Raw genomic sequence first — 24,766 nt, 5'->3', positions numbered from 1 at the left:
AGATAGTGATTGTAAAATTGCATTCTCGAATTCGATTATGGTTATGGTATCCCTTTCCATAATTTGAATTGTGAGGTTTGGCAATTGTTTTTACACATATGAACTACCTAAGGCAAAGGTGTATAAGTTCAAGAAGCCTTGATAAAAGATTATCAAAACACTAAGTATTAGAAACATGAACTTAAGAAATTCAATAAGCATTGTGTGACATCCCCATTTTCACGGCCAGAAAAGACCGATGTTGTTTATGCTTTATAAAAATCAGAGTACTTCATTTTAAAAAAATGTTGCGGAATTTGTTCCCAGAAAAACATGGTAAATACGTTATTAAAACATTTTCGAAGAAACGTATTTATTTCATTTTAAAACGTTTGGGATGTCATCGTTAATACAGAAACATAAGCATAAACAGAACTTACAATTATTTACACTAGTGATCTACATCTCTTTAAATCTCTCAGTGTAGTGTCACTTCATATCAACACCTGTGATATAAATAAACTGAGTGGGTCAGGTTGGGAAACCTGGTGAGTACATAGGGTTTTCAACCCACAATAATATAATTATTATGTTTAAACAATCAAATAATCAACCCAATTACCCATCCCCATTATCTTCTTTATTCTTAAGGATCTACCCTAAGAATCAGCTATTTCTCATTCATTCATTCCTAAGGATCATCCTAAGGAAACAACATGAAGTCCATTGTTGCCAATGACACTTTGGTCAAGCGCAGCTGCTAATCTTGTCACTTAGGCACAGCTGCCAAAATTGGGACATTTCCTATGAGGCGCTTCTGCCGGTATTGACCTTTTAACGCCACTGTCATGGTCATAAGGCTCCCTATTAGGCACAACTGTTGATACTGTCCTTAGAGCGCAGCTGCTAGGACGTTTATCGTAGATCTAAAACATCTACGGGTTGTGGCGCAGCTGCCAGTGCTCATCTATAGGGTACTTGGTCCACTGCTGCCAATGTATTACCTATAGGGCACTAGGTCCGTACTACTAATGTTCCTCTATTTCAGCTTTTATCCCTCATCATTCATCTACCCATGTTTTACGCAACATATTTTGTAGATATAAAATACTTTATACAGTTTAAATCATTTAAAACATGTATAAAAATCTTTCACCAGCATAGACAGCAAGTATTAAGACAATATGCACACATAACACGTAATTTATATTAAAATACTTCATATCTATGTGTAAGATGAAAGGGACCATGCACTCACTTGAGGAGGTGGTGACTCGGTACTCGGACAGCGCTTCGTTTACTTTAAAATAATTTCCTTCGACGAAACCTAGTATTATTACCACTAGATTTTAGTCTAAGATTTACCGTGACTAATTATTAGTCTTATTATTATTATTATATAAGCGTTTAAACAATACTTTCCAACCACTATGTACAGACAGGGGCCAGACATAAAACACCGGAGGGCAGGACCATTTTGGCATATAGCACTTCTGAAATCCAACAACCCTATGCGGCCCTTTAAACCAGATTCCCCGTACCGCGAGTAGTTAAAAAGATATTATAACAACACTTATATAATTCATAATAATAGCTCAAATATTTATTATAAATTTATAATAACAATACTAATTTTAAATATAAACTATATTTAAAATAGGATAAGCATAACTTACTTACAAGGGGATTTTAGCTAGGAGTCGGGCTCTGTAGGGGCAGAACTTCGTCGCTGAATCTTTCTAAGAAAGATTCGTGCAGCGCTTCAGCGCTCACCTTACTATACTAAAACTACAGAAAGAGAAGTCGAATCACGAGGGACCGAAATTCTCGGGGGATAAGGAGAGAAAGACTCTTGAATCAAGAGAATGGTGCAAGAAATATGAGAGCCCAAGCCTCTTATTTATAGTAATTGAATTTACAAAAACTACCCTCCATAATTACTTAATGACCTTATAGTTATATAAACAACTAAACACCCCTTTATAATACTATTTTAAATAGATTTAATGATATTTGCACTAAACTAATGTCGAAAGAACTCAACATTAGTCTTATAATGACCGCATCGTCGATACCTTTCTAATGATATATACATATGTATATATATGTGTACGTATATATGATTTATACTTTATTTTAATACGTAAATATGCTATTATAATTTGTAACTCGTTCATACGAACTCCGTTTTTGACGTTATTTATATCCACGCGTAGGTGGAGACGTACTCTACAACTTTCGTTTAGACTCCGTCGGCTAATTTTGACTTTATTTTTAAAGTTATATTTTTAACAGGTCGGGACAGGATTGGTCCGTTAAAATCTCATAACTTCTTCATCCGATGTCCATTTTCGTCTGTCTTTTTATTGTTACACTACTAATAATGAGATTTTCAATTCTCGTTTAGGTTGTGTCGGCTAAAAATCGCTCGATCTAATATTCGAATTTCGGACTGTACACTGCTAATCCGAAACTTCGAAAAATCGTAACTTCTTCATACGAAGTCAGATTTGGGCGTTCTTTTTATCGAAGTTCTTAGTTTAACATATTCTACGACTTTCGTTTAGAGCGCTAAATCTAAATCTCGCTCTATCATAAATTTACTATTTACGCTTCTCGGCGCCGTGCCGGTTCCGACGCGAAACTTCGACGGGTCATAACTTCTTCGTTATAACTCGGATTTCGGCATTCTTTATATGTACGGAAACCCTGTGACATATTCTACAACTTGGTTAAGATTATTTATTCTAAATAATCTTTTTGTCGAAAAGTCGTTTTCGACCCCTATTGCCTCTAAATTGACTAGCCCGGATCTGCAGGCGTTACAATTACTGTGACATCCCCATTTTCACGGCCAGAAAAGACCGATGTTGTTTATGCTTTATAAAAATCAGAGTACTTCATTTTATAAAAATGTTGCGGAATTTGTTCCCAGAAAAACATGGTAAATACGTTATTAAAACATTTTCGAAGAAACGTATTTATTTCATTTTAAAACGTTTGGGATGTCATCGTTAATACAGAAACATAAGCATAAACAAAACTTACAATTATTTACACTAGTGATCTACATCTCTTTAAATCTCTCAGTGTAGTGTCACTTCATATCAACACCTGTGATATAAATAAACTGAGTGGGTCAGGTTGGGAAACCTGGTGAGTACATAGGGTTTTCAACCCACAATAATATAATTATTATGTTTAAACAATCAAATAATCAACCCAATTACCCATCCCCATTATCTTCTTTATTCTTAAGGATCTACCCTAAGAATCAGCTATTTCTCATTCATTCATTCCTAAGGATCATCCTAAGGAAACAACATGAAGTCCATTGTTGCCAATGACACTTTGCCAATGACACTTTGGTCGAGAATCCAATTTTCACAGTCACTATCTTTTAAAATTTCTCTTAGTGAAAGCATTTCCTCACAGTCATTTTCATGAAGGAGGGAATCTTATGACACTTAGATTTTAATGGTGTATGTGTTCCTATCCATGTGAATTTGTTAAAACCAAAGTTTACGGCAAATTCAAACTCATATGGACCGAACTTTCTTAATATTGATTTCTTTGCCTTATGGTAACACAGTTGCCCACCATGTCTTCCAAGTAGTTAAGCAGCTCACCTTTTCCTATCAATGTACTTTTCATTGATCAAGGTCCTTGCCTTTTATGCATTCAAATGAGAACTCATAGAACTCACATGCATAATTAACTTAATTGGAACGGCACAGAAACAAAATAATGTCAACATGATAGGTTGTAAACCTCAACTCGTGTGCTAGTGATGATCGATAAGGTCTATTTTGATTTCTTCTTGAAATTTTTCAAGACCATTAAGACTCCCACTGACTCCTTGACATATAAGATTCTCTTGTCAATAAACATTTCTTGACAAACAAATATTAAAGAGTTAGTGTAGTTTTTATCAAAACACTTCATAAATTGGTCCTAATTGGTCTTTGTCTTATCCAAGACATCACAACTTTCCATTTCTTCATACTTATCACTCAATTTCACAATCTTAACTCTAAGACTTGTTTTGGAACGAAGTATGATTGACTTCTTGATTTAACCATTTCTTCAATTCTTGATTCCTCTTCTTAGAAATGCAATTGTACTAAGACTCACTTAGAGGATCAATTGATATATGGTTCTTAATCATTAAGAGTTATCATAAAGCATAAAAGGTACTTTCCTTTCTTCTTAGAGTGGAGAAACTTTTATCTTTCAGCCTACTTGATTCTTCTTATTCGTTCTGCTATTGATTTAAACTTTTTCAATCAATTCAGAATTACACTTAATCTTATAAGTATAATCATATTTACTAAACCTTTAGTAAATTCATGACGAATATCTTGTTACTCTTATGGTGGACTTGATCAACACGCAACCTTGTGGACTCGATCTCCTAGTCCTTCACTTGACACTTTGTCAATGAATCTGTCTAATTTCCAAATATGAAATTTCTCATTCATCGTGCAACCAAGTTGTATGATTCCAAGTTTCTGTCCAATTGAAGCTTGGGCGATGAGAAACTCTCCCTATTTGGTAAATTCTCGACATTTCCACAAAAAACATAATTAAGAATCAAATCCATTATTGCTAATAATAGAAACATTTTAAAATCAATTTTTCATACACGCCATTGTAAGGATAAATAAATAAAATTTAAAATCAAAATTTATTTTATTGCGGAAAAATTTGTCCTTACAATGCAATTCATTGAAAAACTATGCTAATACATCTTTCTTAGCAATCTTATTCTAACTCCAAGTAGTAGCTCAAGAATCTAATCTTCAAGTAATGCGATCGAAATCCATTCCTTCACGGTTAGATTCTGCTCACTTCTTCCCTTAAGCTTCCTTTCTTTTCTTCGATCCTACAAAACATCAATTGTAATCTTATCACAATATGTATTAAGAATCTAGAATAGATGCTTAAAAGAGTTAGTCAATGGATTTTACCTAAAGCAGAGCCATACGTTTTGACTCTCCCATCTCTTAGATCTCTTAGGTAAATAGGGCATCTTCGTCTCCAATGCCCCTTCTCTTGGCAATAAAAGCAATTTGACTCTTTTGGAACAGGACATGGAACTACTTCAGACATTGCCTTTCTCTTATGATCAAACTTTTTGATCATAGCATGTCTTTCATTGCCATTGTGTATATCCATAGAGGTCTTGAAGGCAGATTCACCAATCAACTTTTCTTTTCTATTGTGCCAAACCATTGTTGATTCAGCGGCAATAAGAATATAGGTGAGATCTATGAGGGTCACGTCGCAGTTCATCATATAGTACTCTCTTACAAACTCACTATATGAGTTAGGAAGTGACTGAAGAACCCAATCAACAGCCATCTCCTCACAGACAACGAATCCCAACATTCTTAATATATCAATGTGTGACTTCATCCCTAGGACGTGTGCACACACCGACTTTCCATCTTCATGTTTACTTGCCAAAAGGGCTTGAGTGAGCTTGAACTTTTCAAGTCTTCGAACTTGTGGGTTAAGGAGAATAATTGGAGGAGGTGGAGGAAGAGAAGCATGATCTCTTGTTCCTCGATCGAATCGTGGAATATCATCTTCATGCGGAATGCTTGTTCCACGGGATTTGGGAAGACCATAGTTGTCATACTTTGACATCTACAAAACAGGAGAAAACGAATTCAAGTTAGTTGATTGATTAAGTCCTTAATAAATCACCCAAATGAGATATTAAGGCTAGGACCCAACACAATACGCTACAACCTAGAAAAGGGATGCCGTAATCTAGTTGCAGAATATTTGAAGGTAAGTGAATGACGATTCACTAATTTCCACCATGAAAAACGAAAAAGAAATTTAAGTTTTAAATCTATGAAAACTCCTGGATCCTTTGAGATTCATTGAACATTTCAATGGCATGTTTAAATCTCGATATGCCCCTCTAGTTTGTGACTGGGATGCCGAGGATCACAAAGCGGGTGTGAATTACCATGCAAAGTTACATGGTGCCCTCACATGTTACAGTCACCTATTCGATGTGCCGGTAAACCACACACGCTCCACCGAACTATGACAAACATTGAGTCACCCTTTGCTACCTTTGCTTAGAACCATTTAGTGTGTCGGTAAACCACACACGCTCCACTAACGTCTTCGCAAGGGCACAAAGTGTAATTTCATGGAATTGCATCAATTTACTTTTTCCTAAGTAACTAAGATTGGGAATTTGTAAAACATTTAGTTACTTTCGTACTTCATTATACTTATAATGGAAGGTTTTGTCCTATCCTACCTGTTCAGATAACGACCCTCCACTAGTCAAGGGTGCGGTGGGTAAGAGTGGATACCCATTCAATCGCCATTTTATAGGCAATTTCCTTAAACACCCCTTATAGACCAGCTTCGTGAATGAGGCCTACTAACGATAAGACTGACTTTTACTCATACATATATATATATATATATATATATATATATATATATATATATATATATATATATATAATGTTAGACTTTTAATGTTATATATAGTGTAGGGTGTATTTTACACTTTTAAAATACTAGGAGGTCAAATTTAACAATTATACTTTTAATTCAATTAAATTGTAAACCTAAACTTTTATGGATTTATTAAACCTCTTTTAATTATACACCTTAATTAATTAATAAAAACATAAGGGTGTGATTTGAACTTTTCAAAACAATACTAGGGTTTTAGAATTTAACATTCCTAAATTAAACTTTTCATCAACTTTTAAATTCCAAAACTTGAGGGCAAGTTTTGAAACATTTCAAAACATTTAGGTTTAGAATTTAAATATACATCAAAATTAAACTTTTAATCAAAATTTAAATTCCAAAACTTGAGGGCAAGTTTTGAAACCTTTTCAAAACATTAGGGTTTCAACTATTCAAATTTCAAAACTAAACTTTTGAGTTCAAATTTAAACTATAAAACCTAAAGGGGAAAAATTGAAACTTTTCATAACACAAAGATCAAATAACAAACAATATAAATTAAACAATTAATTTCATCATTATCTATATTTGACCCAATTTTCAATTTCTTGCAAAATAAATTACCCAATTAATACAAATGATCCAATCTTTATCATATAAGGAAGTTATTATCTAATCAATTGGTAACTATCTTGTGTTTTGGCAAGGATATTCTTTAAGAAACAATAAAATTCGTATTTTATAGGTTTAAAATGAATATGGTAATTATCCTTAAGCAAAACAGCAACAAAATCCGAAATTTCCTCTGTTTGACGCTCCGAATCGCCGAGTCACACTTTGGAACTCGCCGAGTCCAAGTAGTGACTCGCCGCTTCAGGTCGAATAGTAAGCCAGAATACGATGTTCAGCTACATAATGCATCAATACAATAGAAACCAATCAAGGCTCTGATACCACTGATGAGTTTTGGTCATAAGAACATCCTATGTGCTCATACAAACCCTAATGCTTCGATATAGGTTTCTCTATTGTACATGTAATTTATCCAAGACTATAAACCCGAGATCTAGCATATGATAATCAATGTAACATATAAATTAGGGTTTAGATCATACCTTGATTGTTATGTAGCAATAACAATCTCAATTCTCCTTGTAATGACTTTAGAAAGCTTAAAGTCACAAATGTCACTCCTCTAATGGTTCACAAACACCAAGAGCAAGAGGATGAAGAGGAGAAGAGAAGGAGGCTACCAAAAATGTGTGGAAACCCTAGAGAACAAGTTCACCACGTTTTTGGAGTATAAGGGTTCTATATATAGTGAGGCTATTAGGGTTATCTAACAAGGAAACCCTAATTTGGATGCTTAAGCCCTAAGCAACCCATGGACTCCTTCCTTACAAAGCCTTGGATGATTTCTAATGGGTTTCCCCATAGAATTCGTCCATCCTTATAATATAAGGCAATCCATAGCCCAATTGCAATTATATTATAATTACAATTCAGTCTCTTAAGTTTAATTAATCTCTTTTTAGTCACAAACTTAATTCTTATTAATTCTTGACGAATATTAATTAAACAATATGATTTCTCCTTTAATATATTATTCTCTTAATATATTAATAAATTATATTTAATCCTTTTTCTCCATAATTCATCCTATCAAGTTGCTTCGGTGAAGGCAACCCAAAAGGACCATGCACCATCGGGTCAAGTACATACCAAAATAGTTATGGACTTAGACACTAATCCAACACTAGCAACAGCCCTTCTTCAAGTTCTTCATTTCTCGGAATTCCTTCTTCATATATTTTTCACCCTATGACCATTGACCTTGAAAGGAGTTTCATCTCTTGATATTAGCTCAATAGCTCCATGTGGAAAAAATTTCTTTACTATAAATGGACCATCCCACCGTGTCCTAAGCTTGCCCGGAAATAGTTTGAGCCTTGAATTAAAAATTAACACCTTTTGTCCTTCGTAAAAGTCCTTATTACCCTTGAGTATTTTGTCATGCCACTTCTTGGTCTTATCTTTGTAAATCAAGGAACCAGTGTAAGCCTTATTCCTAAGCTCTTCCAAGGCATTCATTTGCATTAACCGGTTAGTTCTAAGTTCAGCGAGATCAAAATTGCACATCTTTAATGCCCAATAAGCCTTGTGCTCTATTTCAACCGGTAAGTGACAATGTTTTCCATAGACTAGCCTATATGGTGTAGTGCCAATAGGTGTCTTAAAAGTTGTTCTAAACGCCCATAGTGCATCATCAAGCTTATCCGACCACTCTTTCCTATTACTTCCAACCGATCTTTCTAGTATTCTATTCAACGCCCTATTTGTAACTTCAGTTTGCCCACTCGTTTAAGGATGATAAGATGTTGAAAATCTATGGTGAACACCATATTTTTGCAACACCTTAGCTAATTGATCATTGGCAAAGTGCGTGCCCCGGTCACTAATGAGAGCTTTAGGAACTCCAAATCTTGAGAATAATTTCTTTAAAAATCGTACCACCACCCGAGCATCATTAGTGGGTAATGCTTGTGCCTCCGCCCATTTAGATACGTAATCAACCGCCACCAAGATGTATTTATTTCCTTTAGACATAGGAAAGGGTCCCATGAAGTTAATCCCCCACACATCAACTATTTCACATACTTGGATGCTATGTTAGGGCATTTCATTTCAGGATGATATATTTCCCGCTCTTTGGCGTGAGTCACATTCCTTGACATTTTGAGCAGCATCCTTGAAAATTGTAGGCCAATAGAACCCAATATCAAAAATCTTCTTCGCGGTGTAATGTGTTCCATGATGTCCTCCGGCGGGTCCACTATGGCAGTGTGCCAAAATGTCTTGACTTTCCTTCCCGAATACACATCTTCTTATCATTCCATCCGTGCAGCTTCGGATAAGGTATGGCTCATCCCAAAAGTAGTATTTAATTTCCGAAAAGAATTTCTTCGTTTGTTGGTGAGTCAAATCTTTTGGGATGTATTTTGTTGCTAAATAGCATGGAAGTCAGCCCGCTGATTCCATTCTGCTACTAGGGTTCCAAACCTTCCCCTTAGCTCTATAAAGACCTTTCCAACTCAAGAGATGCTAAAGCTATTGTTAGTTGGTCTTTCTAAGTCGAAAAGAGGGCTTTGGGCAAAGAGCAACTCAAAAGTACTTGACTTCAGTCCCAATACTGAAAGACGTGACTTCAGGAGTGGATTTCGGAAGGAAAGACTTCGTTTACTTCCTGCAAATTGCTTATGTAAGAACTAGTAGAAAGAAAGTAATTTTGAACTAAATAAGGCAGCATTGATAGACTGTTGAATGAGAATGCTTGAGTGGGAATCGTCTTAGCAACTGGCTATAGACATGACTAAAAGCATGGCACTTCTTCCGCTACTACCAATTTATATTCATCGGGAAAATCATCCCCAATTTTGATCTTCTTCTAGCTGCTCCAAAAGTGGGTTCTCTAGTCTTGATAAATGATCGGAAACTACGTTTTCCATCCCTTTTATCGCATATTTCGATATCAAATTCTTGTAGAAGTACAACCCAACGTATCAATCTAGGCTTCGCATCTTGTTTGGCAAATAGATACTTCAACGCGGAGTGATTGGTAAAAACGATTGTCTTGGATAAAACTAAGTATGGCCAGAACTTTTCAAAAGCGTATACCACTGCTAACAGCTCCTTCTCGGTAGTAGTGTAGTTCTCTTGAGTCAGATTCAATGTCTTGCTTGCATAACAGATTGGCTGAAAATGCTTGTCAATTCTTTGTCCCAAAATAGCTCCCACCGCAAAGTCACTAGCATCACACATTAGCTCAAAAGGGAGACTCCAATTTGGAGCTACCATAATAGGTGAAGTAGTCAACTTTTCTTTCAACAAATTTAAGGCTTAAAGACATTCTTTAGAAAAGTTGAATAGGGCGTCCTTCAAAAGTAGTTGAGTCAAGGGTCTTGTGATCTTAGAAAAGTCTTTAATAAAGTGCCTATAAAACCCCGCATGGCCTAAAAAGCTTCTTACCCCCTTGAAATTTGTTGGAGGTGGCAATTTGGCTATAGTGTCCACCTTTGCTCTATCCACCTCTATCCCCCTCCTTGAGACCTTATGTCCTAGCACAATTCCTTCCTTCGCCATAAAATGACACTTCTCCCAATTAAGGACAAGGTTGGTCTTCTCACATCTTGCTAACATTAGATCCAAGTTGGACAAGCAACCTTTAAAAGAGGACCCAAAAACCGAGAAGTCATCCGTAAAAACCTCCATAAACCTTTCGATCATATCATGAAAGATAGCCATCATGCACCTTTGGAGAGTAGCTGGTGCATTGCATAACCCAAAAGGCATGCGTCTATATGCAAATGTTCCACTCGGGCATGTAAAAGTGGTCTTCGCTTGGTCTTGTGGGTCGATTGGAATTTGGAAATACCCTGAAAACCCATCAAAAAAACAATAATAAAGATGACCGGAAAGCTTCTCAAGCATTTGATCAATAAAAGGCAATGGAAAGTGATCCTTGCATGTGGCCTCATTTAGATTCCTATAGTCTATGCAAACTCGCCACCCGATTACCGTCCTTGTTGGAATTAATACTAACTAACTACTAAGTTTGATCTCAAAATACTAACTAACTACTAAGTGCAATGGATATTTATTCATTACTCACTGATTCCTAATATGACTAGCATAATGATCAGACTACTAATCCTTTGATTTCAACACAACTATTAATTCAGTGATCAAGCAATCATGCAAATCAGTATTTGGTTTGTATTAAGGAAGATTTGATCTTTATTAGCTTAATGATCATAGGAATTAATTCATGCATAGAATGATCATATACTCATACGCACACATTAAATTTCATCACTTTATTTCCTAACCCTAGGTTTTGATCAAACTCTAGTCGTAATTACCAATCATCATTGACAACTATGATTCAAATTAACACAGTCAGAATGATCATCTAAACTATATTAATTCATAAATATGGAATAAAGTAACAATATTTAACACATATGGATCTTTCAATCAAACTTGACAAAATAAATTAAATAAGTGTAACATCCGGTTTCAAGTTATCCATGATTAGGGTTCATGGTCCGCGAGTCGGGGGCAAGGAGGTCTCGGGTGGAGGCGAGTTGCTAGAAGCGTAGGGCATCTCATTACCTTTTCGTAGGTAAGAGGATTTTTGATATTCGAGTCATTTCGAAGATGCTATGGAAGTTTGGGAGAGTTGGCAAGATAAGTCCCTAAGTGAGGTCTTTGGCAGCGAAGTACGTTGGGCGTACGTATACGTACGCTTAGCGTACAGATACACGTGTTTCTTAAGAAAGGGCCACCTAATACATTGGGCATACCAGGGGAGGTACGCTGGGCGTACTAGGCACAGAAGGAAACCCTAATTAAATGAAGTGCCCCTATATAAAGAAAGAGATGGTCTCATTTCTAGCCACCTTCCTCAGTTAATAAGCCCTCTCAAACCCTAATATCCGTTCTTGAGCTTGTTAGTGGCCATGATGAGCTTGGTTGTGTTCTTATGGGCTTTTGGGAGTTAAGAAGGAGCGTGGAAGGGAGTGAAGTTGAAGAACCGGCTGTGGATCTGAGCTTTCTTGGGGCTAGAGCACCATTTGAAGGTATAAAGCTCCAAGCTTTCCCTCTCTTTTTGTTTTGTGCATATTAGGGTCCATTTTAGGGTTTTTGGTCCCAAGCATGAGGGTTTATGAGTTGATGCACTTTAGAGTTGAATAACCTGTCCTTTTACGTGTTTCTAGTGGTGGAGAACCAAAAATAAGGCCTTGATCATGTGAATCTACCCATGCATGAGTTATGAACATTTTGGGTTAAGAAAGTAAGAGTTTTTATGTGTTGTGACCTTATCAGCCATGCAAAGGCTTAAAGTTGTTAACTTTATGGAGTAAGAGATGTTAGGAAGACCAGATCCAAGAGTTGAGCTAAGGTTTTAACGGGTTAAGACCTAGAAAATGGATTAAGCAAGTTTGAGGGTACGCGCCGCGTAATCCCAGTACGCCCCGCGTACTGGGTTGAGGTCCCCGATCAATTTCTTGAGTGTTTGGGTACGCTGAGCGTACCAGGGGGTACGCCCTGCGTAACTCCTGCTGGGGGTTTTTTGGCTAAGCATTTTGTTGGGCCTTGAGTGTTGGGCCGGGAGTTTGGACCTCATGTAATAGAGTCTTGGACTAGAGAAGTGTATGTATGTGCTTTGGGCCTTTGGTTTGGACTTGCCTTTTTGGTTGGGAATTGGACCGCATGAGGGCCCATTTATTATTGGGCTTTGGTGGGCCCAATGGGCTTAGGGCATTAATGGACTATTAGGTGTTCTACATTTAGACCCAATAAGTGAGAAGTTGGACTTAGCTCCTAATTGAGGTTATTGTGCGTTTCGCACAGAGTTAGAGTCCGGTGCATAGCAACAGTGATTATAGGAGTTGTTCTTCATCCGAGGTGAGTCTTCTCACTATACTTTACCTAGAGTGGTAATTAGAGTTATGTGATAGAGTATTTTGTATGCTATTTATATGATGTGATACATTGCATTATTTCTATGTGATTTATGCTATGTATGTTTCAGAGTTACAGAGTTAGGACCGGAAGGTCTATAGAGTTAGGACCAGGGGGTCCACAGAGTTATGGAACTGGAGGGTCCACTGAGACACATTGACCAGAGGGTCAAACATAGTTATAGCCTCGAGTGGCTAATATGTGTTGTATGTGGTATTTTAACTCACTAAGCTTCGTGCTTACCGTGTTATGTGTTATGTTTTATAGGTTTTTTCTAATCTGGATCGCGGGACGACACCGGTTTGATTGTACACACCAGAGAAAGAGTTAAGAGGATCCTGGATTAATAATGGAGTTGTGCTTTATAACTAAATAAAAGAGATTTTTATAAGATATGTTATGAAGAGTATGCATTTTAAAAATGAAAAATTGTTTTAAATTTTCACGGTGTTACAAGTTGGTATCAGAGCCTTGGTTTGAGGGATTCCGATGTACCTTCAGGTATATCTGGACCCAAACCGAGGAAATGAGGAAAGTTTTCAAAATAAATGTTTTTTCTAAAATGAGTAAGAGATCCTAAGAGAAAGTGGAAGGAGCAGTGTGTACAATCAGCTAGAGCCCGAACGGTGATTTCCCAAAATACCATTACCTTTGTGTTATGAAATATGTTATGAGATATTTTGCATGCTAGAGATAGGCTAGGTATTTCATATTTTAGGACTAGAGTGGCCTGATTTGTGATGCCTTAGCCTAGGAGTTGTTGTTATCAGTGACGCACTTTCGAGTATGTGCTGAGTAAGAGTATCCAGCAGGAATCCTATGTAGAGAGGGATTTGTGTAGATTTGTAGAGTTCGGTGATATCTTTTGAGTATGAGTAGAGCTAGTGGAGTTATCACCTAGAGCGAGTTAAATGTGTTTATTTGATGCCCGAATGTTGCTTGCTTCGTGCTTTGTGGAACTCCCGACGATCGGAGTCGGCTACCAAGTGAATGTGACGATATTCAGGAGTTAGATGAATGGCATCATAAGGAGTTTCTCAGCAGCTGATCATGGAGATGTGTGAGAACCTGGAAAGAGTCTAGGAAGTGACCTTAGTCAGATAAGTACGCTGATAGAGTAGAGTATTGGTGATGAGAAGGTCGAGTAGCTACTTAGGGAATCTGGGATGGTCCGTGCAGAGAGTATGGGTAGATGTGGCAAGTAGTATGGGCCCGTACTACTGAAAGAAGAGGACCCACACTCAATGCAGGGAGTATTCCAGGGGTTCTAAGTAGCAGATCGAGAGGTGATGTCATGGTTCGAGTACCATGATTGGTAGTAGATCGAGGGGTGATGTCATGGTTCGAGTACCATGATTGGTAGCAGATCGAGGGGTGATGTCATGGTTCGAGTACCACGATTGGTAGTAGATCGAGAGGTGATGTCATGGTTCGAGTAGCATGATTGGTAGCAGATCGAGGGGTGATGTCATGGTTCGAGTACCATGATTGGTGACAGATCGAGAGGTGATGTCATGGTTCGAGTACCATGATTTGAGGCGGGTTGAGAAGAGAGGACATGGTTCGAGTACCATGAAATGTGGCGGTTAGTACTTCTGGTTTTGCCGGTTATTCCACAGTGATTATGTAGACCAAGGTTGGACGTGAACGAGTATGGGCCCAGAAGGCCAGGGTGAACGAGTTTTAGTGGAGCATCCGTTGATATGGAAACCGAGTTAGCTCCGAGGGATTGTTGGTGATATGCCTGTGAAGTTGCAAGACTCAGAGATGAGTAGGGACGGTGCGTTATGGAGGGGTACGGTCTGAGCTGGGGGACCAACCAATGGTAGATATGTCATTTTCCCTGACCCGAGTGGTGCTATTTCCGTTTCTTGTGGGAGATGTAAGGGGTGTTGAAATTTCGGTTTTTTAGTTGGGGTGAGCTCTGTGGGATCGCACTGATGGTGATTTTTCAATCAGAGTATCTGGCAGTAGGTCTGCCGCGAGGTAATGATATAGCTTGAGCAAGTTGACAGTGGGGACTGAAATGGTCAAGGACCAGGATACACCCTATTTGAGTATAATAGGGCATGTGTTAGCTGCAGGGTTGGGCGATCAAGAGGAGTATATCAGGGCAGTGACTCTTATTGTTCTTGAGAGGTATAGGGAGTGGAAATGTGGTTTGTGCTCTTATGATAAGGGACATGTTGGAGCATTAGGCAAGGAGTCAAGGATGAGGAGTATGATGGTTCATTATTTCCAGATCCAGAGTTTGTGTTAACACTGGACAGTTGGGAGGTCCGGTGAGGGTACAGTGTGAGATCCTGAATGACTAGAGGCAGTCACGATGGTAAGTCCTGAAGGTTGCATACAAGATTATGGTATTTGGAGTTGTTTGATCCTTGTCAGAGAGATCATCGAGCGTTGCGTAGCACCATGCGGAATTAGGTGCGATGTTACTAGTGTAGACAGTATGTGGAATAGAGTGTTGGTGCACCAATTGGTGATGGTTCGAACCCTAAGTGGGGGAGGACCGGGTACTTGGTTGAGAGGATCAGAGAGCTGTTCAAGATCGGTTAGAGATCTGGATATAAGGACCTGCGGTGTGGTTTCAAGTGATCAGGGTTATTGGTAATTGAAGCAAGGTACAGAGCGAGATAATGCATGAATGTCTCCACGGCAAGTGGCCATGGAGACCTTCTGATGAATAGGAATTCTTCGGGATGGTTGGCTCGTAGGGTTGGTTCGGCGATTGAAGAATCCTGGTTCAAATGTTTGGGCTGTTATGCAGTTTGGGAAGGAGTTTCGGATTGCCAACAACATGTTCTGGCTCGTTGACGATCCCTCCATATTTCAAGGTGAGAATTTGAAATATTCTGAATGTCGGGATGTATATCAGGAAGATCAGTGGCTGAAGCGAGACATTGTGAGGTTCTATGGTAGTGTATCGAGATATCCGAATTTAATGTCTTGAATTTCGGATAATTTTGGGGTCGCGAGTTGAGACGGCAAGTGGATTATTTAAGACAATGGATTACAGCAAGGGAAGGTGTTTTGTTATGATGATTTTCATCAGTTATCGTGGTGCATAATTCGGGTAGGTGCGTGCACCTATCTATGGATGGTGCGCAGAGCATGAGTAATGATCGTTGTGTGGCATCGATATGAGGATGAGATTATGAAGTGGTAAGAGTTAGTGGGGTGAAACTGCGAAGAGCTACAGTTCAATGAGTTAGCAAAAAGGGGTGTTGTGATGCTACGGGGAGCCGTAGTACTCACTAGTCATAGAGAGGGTGTTGTGATGCTACGGGTAACCGTAGTACTCACTAGTCAGAGAGAGGGTGTTGTGATGCTACGGGGAGCCGTAGTACTCACTAGTCGGAGAGAGGGTGTGGTGATGCTACGGGGAGCCGTAGTACTCACTAGTCATAGGGAGGGTGTCGTGATGCTATGGGGAGCCATAGTACTCACTAGTCAGAGGGAGGGTGGCGTGATGCTATGGGGAGCCATAGTACTCACTACTCAGAGAGGAGGGTGTTGTGATGCTAGGGGGAGTCGTAGCACATACTAGCTAGCGAAATGTTGTTATGATGAAGCACTTTTGTTTAGAGCATGACACAGAAGAGATTTAGGCTTGAATAGCCTAAATTTATGAGTTAGTGAGAGCCTGGTGGTTGGACCAAGGGCAAGACCGGGGTCTCCTCAATGATCGGGAATCATTATATTCTGAGTAAGGTGTGGACATCGCAATCCGAAGGAATTGGACAAGTGATGTAAGCTTGGGTTGCGGGTCACGAGCCATGAGTTGAATGGGTCATTAGGATGAGTGGTTCCAACTGTGGGTCGGACCAAACTCTCGAGTTGAGTTGAGTCCTGGTGATGTGTTAGATAGACGAGATGAGATTCTGGAATCGGAAGTGGGTTCCATGTGAGGGGTATTGTTTGTTATCTGATGTCTTAGACCTGAGTAGGTCAGGACCTTGGTTCGGGAGGTGCAATGGGATGCACGAAACTATGGAGCAGTAATCAACGTAGTTCAGGGGTGATCCGATCTTCAAGAGAGTGTAGTGTTCGCTTGAGGGAAAGCGAACTGCATGACTTATGCGTCACTAAGAGTTGAGACAGTTATTATAAGATGGGAATCGGTGAAACCTTTTTGGGTTATAGTGTGGGTGAGCTTGAGGTTCACCTACTGGTTTATAGAGGTCATAGAATATTCCCAGGTGAGCATGATCTTTTCCTTGTGTCCGAGATTCGAGTTTTGGGTTCATCCTCTCTAATGGATCCTGATGATGGCCCTTGCAGTGGGTCCCGGAGGGAGAGGGACATTATTACCCTTCCGTCCTTTTAAGTTGCAATTAGGATTGATTAGGGAATCAGGGTTGGTAGGGTGTTCTTAGAGTCTATTAGTCGGTGGGCGATTAACAGGATAATGTTTCGAGGATGTTCTGGAAAGGAATTTGACCGCAAGAGTTTTCAAGTTATGAAGGTTCAGATTGAGTACCGTAGCGGCAGTTGGGTCTGCCCCTTTCGGGTCAGGAGTTCTTGGTCGGATCGAGTATCCTTAGAAGTGATTGTTGTTTGGTTTGAGGACCTTCGGTGGTGCTTCCCGACTAGTAGGGTTTGATCTTTGTGGGGTTGTGGAGTGATTTCAAGGGCGAAATCTAATTCAAGTGGGGGAGAATTGTAACATCCGGTTTCAGATTATCCATGATTAGGGTTCATGGGCCGCGAGTCGGGGGCTAGGAGGTCTCGGGTGGAGGCCAGTTGCTAGAAGCCTAGGGTATCTCATTACCTTTCCGTAGATATGAGGATTTTGGCAGCGAAGTATGTTGGGCGTACGTATACGTACGCTTAGCGTACAGATATGCGTGTTTCTTAAGCAACAGCCACCTAGTATGCTGGGCGTACTAGGCACAGAAGGAAACCCTAATTAAATGAAGTGCCCCTATATAAAGAAAGAGATGGTCTCATTTCTGGCCACCTTCCTCAGTTAAAAACCCTTTCAAACCCTAATATCCATTCTTGAGCTTGTGAGTGGCCATGATGAGCTTGTTTGTGTTCTTATGGGATTTTGGGAGTTAAGAAGGAGCATGGAAGGGAGTGAAGTTGAAGAACCGGCTGTGGATCTAAGCTTTCTTGGGGCTAGAGCACCATTTGAAGGTATAAAGCCCCAAGCTTTCCCTCTCTTTTTGTTTTGTGCATATTAGGATCCATTTTAGGGTTTTTGGTCCCAAGCTTGAGGCTTTATGAGTTGATGCACTCCAGAGCTGAATAACCTGTCCTTTTACGTGTTTCTAGTGGTGGAGAACCAAAAATAAGGCCTTGATCATGTAAATCTACCCATGCATGAGTTATGAGCATTTTGGGTTAAGAAAGTAAGAGTTTTTATGTGTTGTGACCTTATCAGCCATGCAAAGGCTTAAAGTTGTTAACTTTATGGAGTAAGAGATGTTAGGAAGACCAGATCCAAGAGTTGAGCTAAGGTCTTAACGGGTTAAGACCTAGAAAATGGATTAAGCAAGTCTAAGGGTACGCATCGCGTAATCCCAGTACGCCCCGCATACTGGGTTGAGGCCCCCGATCAATTTCTTGAGTGTTTGGGTACGCTGAGCGTACCAGGGGGATACGCCCCGCGTAACTCCTTCTGGGGGTTTTTAGGCTAAGCATTTTGTTGGGCCTTGAGTGTTGGGCTGGGAGTTTGGACCTCATGTAATAGAGTCTTGGACTAGAGAAGTGTATGTATGTGGTTTGGGCCTTTGGTTTGGACTTGCCTTTTATGTTGGGAATTGGGCCGCATGAGGGCCCATTTATTATTGGGCTTTGGTGGGCCCAATGTGCTTAGGGCATTAATGGACTATAAGGTGGTCTATTTTTAGACCCAATAAGTGAGAGGTTGGACTTAGCTCCTTATTGAGATTATTGTGGGTTTGGCACAGAGTTAGAGTCCGGTGCGTAACAGCAGTGATTATAGGAGCTGTTCTTCATCCGAGGTGAGTTTTCTCACTATACTTTACCTAGAGTGGTAATTATAGTTATGTGACAGAGTATTTTGTATGCTATTTGTATGATGTGATACACTGCATTATTTCTATGTGATTTATGCTATGTATGTTTCAGAGTTTACAAAGTTAGGACCAGAGGGTCCACAGAGTTATGGGACTGGAGGGTCCACTAAGACACATTGACCAGAGGGTCAAACAGAGTTATAGCCTCGAGTGGCTAATATGTGTTGTATGTGGTATTTTGGGGAACTCACTAAGCTTCATGCTTACCGTGTTATGTGTTATGTGTTTCAGGTTTTTTCTTATTTGGATCGTGGGACGGCACATGTTTGATTGTACACACCAGAGAAAGAGTTAAGAGGATCCTGGATTAATAATGGAGTTGTGCTTTGTAACTAAGTAAAAGAGATTTTTATAAGATATGTTATGAAGAGTATGCATTTTAAAAATGAAAAATTGTTTTAAATTTTCACGGTGTTACAATAAGAATATACAATCCATATAGCAATTATTCCAATATCTTAAAATTCATCAAATCATAAACATAAAGCAAAGGGTTTAACACCCAAATGAAAAAGTAAACTCATAATCGAATCACAGTGGAGTGCTAATCATTATTAAAACAACAAACCACATGATCTTTGGCATGAATCCGTTCTCTAATCCTTTAGATCTTCGTTCCTATCAGCTTAATGACCTTCTGGCTGCCTTCTCGACCCTCAAAACGGCAGAAGAAAGGTTACTTGTTGACCAATAATCAATGAAAGTCGTCTTTTTTCATTAGGCTAGCCAAAAAATCGCAATATACAGGCTTTAGAACCGACTTACGTATGCTTGGCGTACATGTTATTATGTTAGGCATAATGTGTAAAAAGCACGTCTGGCCCAGCCGTGTACGGTGGGCTTACTCCACAATTACGTTGGGTGTACTCGATGAATTCAGCGTATGTTGGGCGTACTGCCATTATGTTGGGCGTAATGTGCTGATATCAGCCAACTTCTTCAATATTGCAATCCAACTCCATTTTTCAGTCTTTTTGCTTCCTTTCCGCTCTAGCACAAATTATACTTGTAAAATATAAATTAAAGCATTATAAGTACCTTTTAGTTCTAAATAACATTAAAACATAGTATAAAATAATGAGAAAACACCATAAATATATGTATAAAGTAAATGTTATCACCTCTATTACCGATTATTGCACTTGTATTAAGTCTCTTGCGGATTTACTTGAGAATCTTGGTAATTTGGTCCTCGGAAAATAATCTATTCACTTACACTCTCAATGACCTCTTTATGAAGTTTCATTACATTGCTACAACCATTTGTTATCGCAACTTGCTGCCCTCATTCATGGAAACCTGGTATATATTACTAATTGAAGAACAACAAATGACTCAAAATCATCAAAAACAGTCGGCTCATTCTCATTCGGATCGCCCATCCTCACCTATTTTTCTTACTACCGATGACACAACTCAACAACCCTCCACCCATGGTAATTTTCATGGAAGCAGTTGTGGGGGTGGCTGGAACAGTCGCAGTGGTCGAGGAGGCTGAAATCAACTAACAAATTGTGGACACTTTTCAATGTATCAAATAGGTTTTAATGTGAGTTAACCATTAGAAAAAAAAAACTTAACAAAAATGCTTATGTTATTGAAAACATCCATCCATTTTGGTATTTTTTTATGATTTTGTCTACTATTTTTTGTTAATTTCGGGTTATAATTAGCGAATAATGGAATCATGTAGATCTAGAAACAAAATTTTAATCAGTAAACCAACAAATTATGTTCAATAGTCTTCAAATATCATAAATCAAACAATCAAAATCGCATCTATTGAAATTAAAAATAATTATCACTATCAATAATGAACTTTAAATTGTCGGAAGTCGTAGTGTGGGCAAATGGAAGGCTTCGGGGTGAGTAAGGGGAAACATACAAATTCGGGGGCGGGAGCCATGGAGGCTATTTATGCCTCTGTTTGGCCCCATTGACATACCCACTCGTCTTCTTCGATTATGCTTTCTCTGTGAAATCAAAAATATGAAATTGATATTTGATTTTGGTAATGTTTGCTTCCCTTCACTCTAGCATTTTTCTATTTTTTACTAGGTGTGAAACTCGTGTACTACACGGGTTTATTAAAAATAAAAATTTAATATCAATAATTGAACATTAAATATTTTATAAAAAAATATTTTTACATAACATATTGTAATCTTTAGGAACATTTATAAAAGAAATCAAATATTCTTTAAAACATTTATGAGACTTTATTATCAAATTAATAGAATGATTATCTTTCCTTGTAAAACTCATTAGAATTTTATGGAAATTTATTTTTAAAAAATGGAAATTCCCAAAAATGACAAATGGAAAATAATAAATCTAAAAACTCTCACAAAATTACATGTGGCAAAACTCTTAAGAATTTGACCAGTGGCAAAAAAACCTTCATTTATTAGAGAGGATTTAGCAAAATAACCAAAAAAGTATTATGTTATCTACATATATATATATTTACAAAATTAATATTCGGCGATCAAAAATATTAATACGTTTAATAGATCCACCCCACCCTCAACCGAATCTTGTTGTCTTTTTGGTACGTACATGGAGTTGTTGGGACTTGTGTGACCTCAACCTATTACATATGACCCTCGAAAGATGGGATTTCTTTGGTGGGTATGGAAAATGCATGGGTTTACGTTGAATTCATGGTTGGAAACTTGGAATGACGTGTTCTTGTGTAATGCTTCCATGCAAATATTTGTTGAAAAGAAGATGGTTGGTTGACTTCAATTAGTCAAGGGGGTATTCTTTGATTCAGTATGTGGTTTCTTTCAAGTACGGGTGAGAGTCTCCTTCGAATACAATGTTTTTTTTAACATTTAATAATTCAGGAGAAAAGGTCAAGCAGACAAGTGAAAGCATCAACAATATAGTATTAAAGCGTATATATATATATATATATATATATATATATATATATATATATATATATATATATATATATATATATATATATATATATATATATATATATATATGTAAAAAGTTTATTGCAAAAATGAGAATTTATACGTGGATAATTTTTTTTTTGCTATGTTACTAATTTCATAGACAGGGACGGACGCAGGAATTGATAGTAGGTGTTGCCGAATTTTTTTTTCCGGTCAAACATAATATAAAACCAAAAACTAATTCATTATGTCTAATACAAATAAGCGATCCATTACATAAAAGTTAAAACCATAAAAACAATCTATCATCTATTACAATTTAAATTTGTCCTCTTCGTGCGGACATCTTTTGAAACCGTTCCATTACCTTTTCATTCTCAACTTTCACAAGTGCTTCGGTCTCAACATAGCAAAGCAACGCATCGTTCAAAAACTCATCGCCAATCTTGTTGCGCAAGTCGGTCTTCAGGAGCTTCATCTTCGAAAAACATCTTTCTACACTAGCAGTTGCTACGGGTAATATCAAAGCTAACTTTAAAAGCTTATAAACCAAATGATAAGACCAATGTTTCCCCGTACTGACCATCAAACGAGAAAGCTCGGAAATTCCTTTCAAGTGGTAAAACGCTCATCTTTGATGGAAGAGTGATAAAATATCTCAAGTTGTCCTTCAAGATCTATCAAATCTGAATCATCAAAGTCATACTTGTACAACTTAGCCAACTTCAACAACTTTGATTTGTCAAATTGTGAAAATGAATCACAAGGGCTCAAAGCACCTATGTATTCTAGTAACTGAGTGCTTGTTTCACTAAATCGATCCCGGTATTCTGTCAGTTGCATATCTACCACCGTGTTGAAGATTTCAACCTCAAAGTGAAATCTATTGGTCTTTGTGGTCGTACGGTTTCTCGCACCAATATAAAAATCCTGCATTTCCAGAGTAGCAATATTGTGTGTTTGACAAAAAGAGGATACCTTTGGCAAAATGGTAGCAAACCCCGTGTCTCTTAAAGATTGCAATGCGTCCATTGTCCCTCTAACCATCGAAGCCCCTTCTAAAATGTCTAGATCTTTTTTTTGAAGTTGCTTTGATAATGTACCCGTGAGGTGTAAAATGTCATACATCATATACAAGTAAAACACGAACTCATAAGATTGAAAATATGCTAAAATTCCGGACGCTTGTTGGCGGTTTGCCAATGACCCTCCATCCACTTTCACAAATTCTAAAACCACAAGAACATTCGCAAACAACTTCATCAGACTTGTGAGTGTGTTGAAATGTGAACCCCATCTTGTATCTCCCGCCCGAACAAGTGTAGTCTCTTGATTTAACCCTCTTCCCTTTTCAAGTTCACCACTACATAAGCCTTGTTGCACCCTTTGTCTTGCTTGTTCCCGTAACATGTCTTTTCTTTTACACGAGACACAAACAACATTAACCACCAACGAAATTTTCTCAAAAAAGTCACTAACACCATCATGCTTCTTTGCTACAGCTACAACCACCAATTGAAGTTGGTGTGCAAAGCAATGTACATAAAAAGTTGTGTCATTCTCTTGTAATATCAAAGCTTTCAAACCATTGAATTCCCATCGCATATTGCTCGCCCCATCATATCTGTCCTCTTATCTATTTAAAAAACTGAAAAATATATAAATAATATAACACAAAGCTAATTAAATTAAATTGAAGTAACAAAAAAGTAAAGAATAAATTACCTGACTAAAACTCAACTTATTACTTGTAAGTACTTCATTTAAGGTGTTTTTGAGTGTCAAAGAGGATGTATCCTTCACGTGCACAACTCCAATGAATCTTTCTTTCACAAAGCCAAGACTATCAACATATCGCAAAACAATAGCCATTTGTTCTTTTTTTGAGACATCGCTAGATTCATCAACCAATAAAGCGAATACATCTTGACCAATCTCTTGACGAATACTCAAAAGTACTTCTTGTGCAAAACATTGCACAAGTTCTTTTTGGATTTTAGGGCAAATAAGTTAATTGTTCTTAGGAGCATTTTCTAAAGTATTGTTGAAAATATCTTCACTAGTCTCTCGAATGGCTTTTAACACTTCAATGTAAAGCCCTCTATTTTCCGAGTTAACCGACTCGTCATTACCACAAAACGGTAAACCGGTCTTCAATAAAAGTCTAACAACAATAATAGAAACACGTAATGGTGCTTTATATTTATGGTCCTCTGCTTCGGTTTGCCTCCGCAACACTACATTAATAGCTTGTTTTTCTCTCAATAAAAAGTCACACTTTTCTCTTGCATCTCTCCCTCCTTTTTGTCCCATGAGGTCTCCACATACATAACAATATAAACAATATGCTTTTTTATTTTTCACACTATATTCTAACCAATCAAAATCATTAAACCATGAAGGAACGAAGCTTCTTAATCTATCACCTATTTTCTTTTTTGGAAACTTATGTAGCCTTATTTGACAAGGTCCTTGAAGCAAATATGCCCTTCTTACATCATCTCTTATATTTGAGGCATAACTTGTAATCATTGGCCTATCCGCCGGGTCCTTTGGAAGATCTTTCAAATCAACACCATCATTAGTTTCATTAGAGCATGGTGTTTGTGGAATTGCATTAGAGACCGAAGGAATTGATTGGTTGGTGATTGGTGTTTGGGAAGATCCTTCACCACTTTCATTAATATTAGGTCTTGGTCTTTTGGTAAGAAAACCACCAAGGGTAACCTACAATTCAACATTAAGCTAAATAACTAATAATTTCACCAAATCATCCAATAGCTTCAATCAAAAGTCAAAAGATAGAAATTACACCAAATCAAAATTGAATTTCAATAAAGACAATATGACATA

At 38.0% G+C, this 24,766-nt stretch overlaps 1 protein-coding gene across 1 annotated transcript; it reads right to left on the bottom strand.

Moving 5' to 3' along the window:
- Positions 1–22,525: 22,525 nt before the first annotated feature.
- LOC145066756 (uncharacterized) lies at positions 22,526–23,518 on the bottom strand. Its single transcript, XM_079014030.1, has one exon. It carries the CDS (start codon positions 23,516–23,518, stop codon positions 22,526–22,528), a length of 993 nt encoding a protein of 330 aa, XP_078870156.1.
- Between the last annotated feature and the right edge of the window lie 1,248 nt (positions 23,519–24,766).

The sequence above is a fragment of the Lactuca serriola genome, chromosome 8 (genome assembly GCF_051521515.1).
Source record: "Lactuca serriola cultivar US96UC23 chromosome 8, Lser_US96UC23_V15, whole genome shotgun sequence".
In the NCBI taxonomy this organism is placed as follows: domain Eukaryota; kingdom Viridiplantae; phylum Streptophyta; class Magnoliopsida; order Asterales; family Asteraceae; genus Lactuca; species Lactuca serriola.
This window is presented reverse-complemented; position numbering and strand designations above follow the sequence as displayed.